The sequence below is a fragment of the Chenopodium quinoa genome, unplaced genomic scaffold (genome assembly GCF_001683475.1).
Source record: "Chenopodium quinoa cultivar QQ74 unplaced genomic scaffold, ASM168347v1, whole genome shotgun sequence".
NCBI classification, from domain to species: domain Eukaryota; kingdom Viridiplantae; phylum Streptophyta; class Magnoliopsida; order Caryophyllales; family Amaranthaceae; genus Chenopodium; species Chenopodium quinoa.
In genome coordinates this window covers 1,523,994-1,526,277 of record NW_018742483.1, presented here as the reverse complement: position 1 = coordinate 1,526,277, position 2,284 = coordinate 1,523,994, and the positions used below count along the sequence as shown (strand labels likewise).

The 2,284-nt window shown below is 29.7% G+C and overlaps 1 protein-coding gene across 1 annotated transcript; it reads right to left on the bottom strand.

Moving 5' to 3' along the window:
- Positions 1 to 412: 412 nt before the first annotated feature.
- On the bottom strand, positions 413 to 2,284 carry LOC110719086 (omega-hydroxypalmitate O-feruloyl transferase-like). Its single transcript, XM_021897991.1, has 2 exons — positions 1,829 to 2,284; positions 413 to 1,474 (listed from the first exon to the last, which is right to left on the bottom strand). The coding sequence occupies exons 1-2, from the start codon at positions 2,276 to 2,278 to the stop codon at positions 569 to 571; spliced, it is 1,356 nt and encodes a 451-aa protein (XP_021753683.1). The 5' UTR covers positions 2,279 to 2,284; the 3' UTR covers positions 413 to 568.

Genomic DNA, 2,284 nt, shown 5'->3' with positions numbered 1-2,284 from the left:
CTTTCTCTATTTATATTTAACGATTAAAATATCACACCCTTTTAAATAAATTATGTAAATTCTTAACTAATTTATAAAATACATTAAAATGCATGTGTGTTACAGCACTTTCATAATTAGTAAGCTTTAATTATGCAAGTTTTTCTTTTTAAAATGAATCTAAAATTAGAAACTTTCTTGTTTGATAAATTTCCTAATTAAGAATTATCTATTAATTTTATTAAGTGATTTAAAAAGAAAGCTTGTGTTTTAAAGATTAGTATAAACTAAATAACTTTTTACATGCAATTTAAAAAGAAAGCTTCCATTTGAAGACAAGTATAAATTTAAAAAATTAAAAATTATTTAGAATATTTTAAATAGTTATATTAATTTATAGAAACAAAAATGATATTAACAAGTGACACATAGATGTTGGTTTATTTCATTAGATTACTATAATTTGTACTTATACCGTACTATGAGCAATGACTTAAATTCATTAAAAATGCGATAAACAAGTACATATTACATACAAATTAAATAAAATGCAGACATAACCTATGAATCAATCATGTTTTGACCAAGATCATATGTTGTAGATATTAGCCTCAAATTGATTCATCTTTTGAGGCTCGAGACTTATCCACGCATTAACTCCTCCCCCTTCTCCATGTTGGCCTTCATTTCTTTCGGAAAGTAACAACACAAATTCATCATTTCCACTAACAATTGGGCTTACATGTGTTGGCATCCCAAATCCAAAGTCAAGGTCACCAAATGGAAGCTTCCACCAAGCTGATACATAAAAGTTCCCATTAATTGTTGCTGGTATGCCTTTATAAATTTCTAACCAGTCAATCACAGATCTAACATACTCTTCATTAACCCTTTCTTTGCCTTCCTTTATTAATTTAACACCAAATGAAATGGAGTTTTTAACTATATCAGCAACCCTTGAGGTGGCAAAGGCGGTGATGATGGCATTTCCAACAAAACCATCTGGCAGAGGTGGTGAGATTTTGGACCTTATGTCTACTGCAAAAAATACAGTTGAGAGCTCATTAGGGTCTTCGAATACTACTTTTGTTCTTTCCTTCCAAATATGTGCCACAATGGCTTCGAAACTTGAGCAATTCACCATTGTCTTTGCTTTAAGGCGACTAATAATTTCATTATCAAATTTGAAAAGCTTTTGACTATACTTCTTTGCAAAGATCAACGGAGATGGTGATGATTCATAAGAGGTAGTAAAGGCTGTTGCCATTGAAGAAATTTTTGGTAACTTTATATACTCTTGATGAGGAAAGTTGATTATAAGAGGATCTCTAGCTTTTATATGTGTTCTATCATGGTGGATAAGTGGAACTTTCAAATTTCCATCTTTACATATTGAAGCAAGATTTAGAAACATATGACTAGCAGCTTTTCCATCAAGTATTGCATGATTTGTTAAAAATCCAACTGAAAATCCTCCACATTGAAATCTTGTAACCTAAAACAAAGGAGAAAATTAATTATACAATCATCCCAAGATATACATCTATGTAAAATCGTTAAAAACTTACTTAAAATGATTTTTTTTTGTTTTTTTTGTTTTTGGTATTGTACTAGATTGCATGACATTATTTAGGTTATGATACTCAATCTATATCAATGTATGTAACTACTTTTCAATCTTACTATGTACAAACATTTTCTTTTACGTGCACATAAAAAATTCAAATTATTACTTTGGTGTTGCATTTTTTATAATTACCAATGCCTATATATCTATATAAGATTAAATAAAAAAAGAAAATAAGTGTTTAATTACATATTAACAAACAAAGGTGATGTAAAAGATTACCTGAATGGTCAAGAGTGATAACTCACATAAGTTCTTATACAATCCTTGACGAAGAATAAAATGGCCGAAAGAAGGATTGGGAAGAGAAAGATTTCCAAGATCTGCTAAAGTAAGTCTTGATTTTGCACTAACAAAAGAAATTCCAGCATTATTACAAAGAAGCTCTAATCTTTTGGTCTCACAATCAAAACTAAGCCTACCGGCCATATAATAATATGGGACAAGTAGTTCACAAGTTGCCTTCTTAATTCTTTCAGGAATGTCATTTGTTGACAATTTTTTGTCTTTTGGAACTTGAAAGAAGAACAAGGTTTCTACAGGAAAGCTTACAGCTTGATCAATATTTGACAAGAACATGGTTTCTTGAGGGAATGGATGTTTTGGAGAAATCAATGTTATTACTTTATCTTTTATTAAATCTTGGTCAGTTACTACTATAGTGGACTCCATAGTGAA

What these genes read in the sequence shown, in the direction of transcription:
- LOC110719086 (XM_021897991.1), bottom strand. Translation starts at nt 2,278, where the DNA reads ATGGAGTCCACTATAGTAGTAACTGACCAAGATTTAATAAAAGATAAA. An exon ending in TATCACTCTTGACCATTCAG is followed by an intron (nt 1,475 to 1,828) that starts GTAATCTTTTAC and finishes CCTTTGTTTTAG; the next exon opens with GTTACAAGATTTCAATGTGG.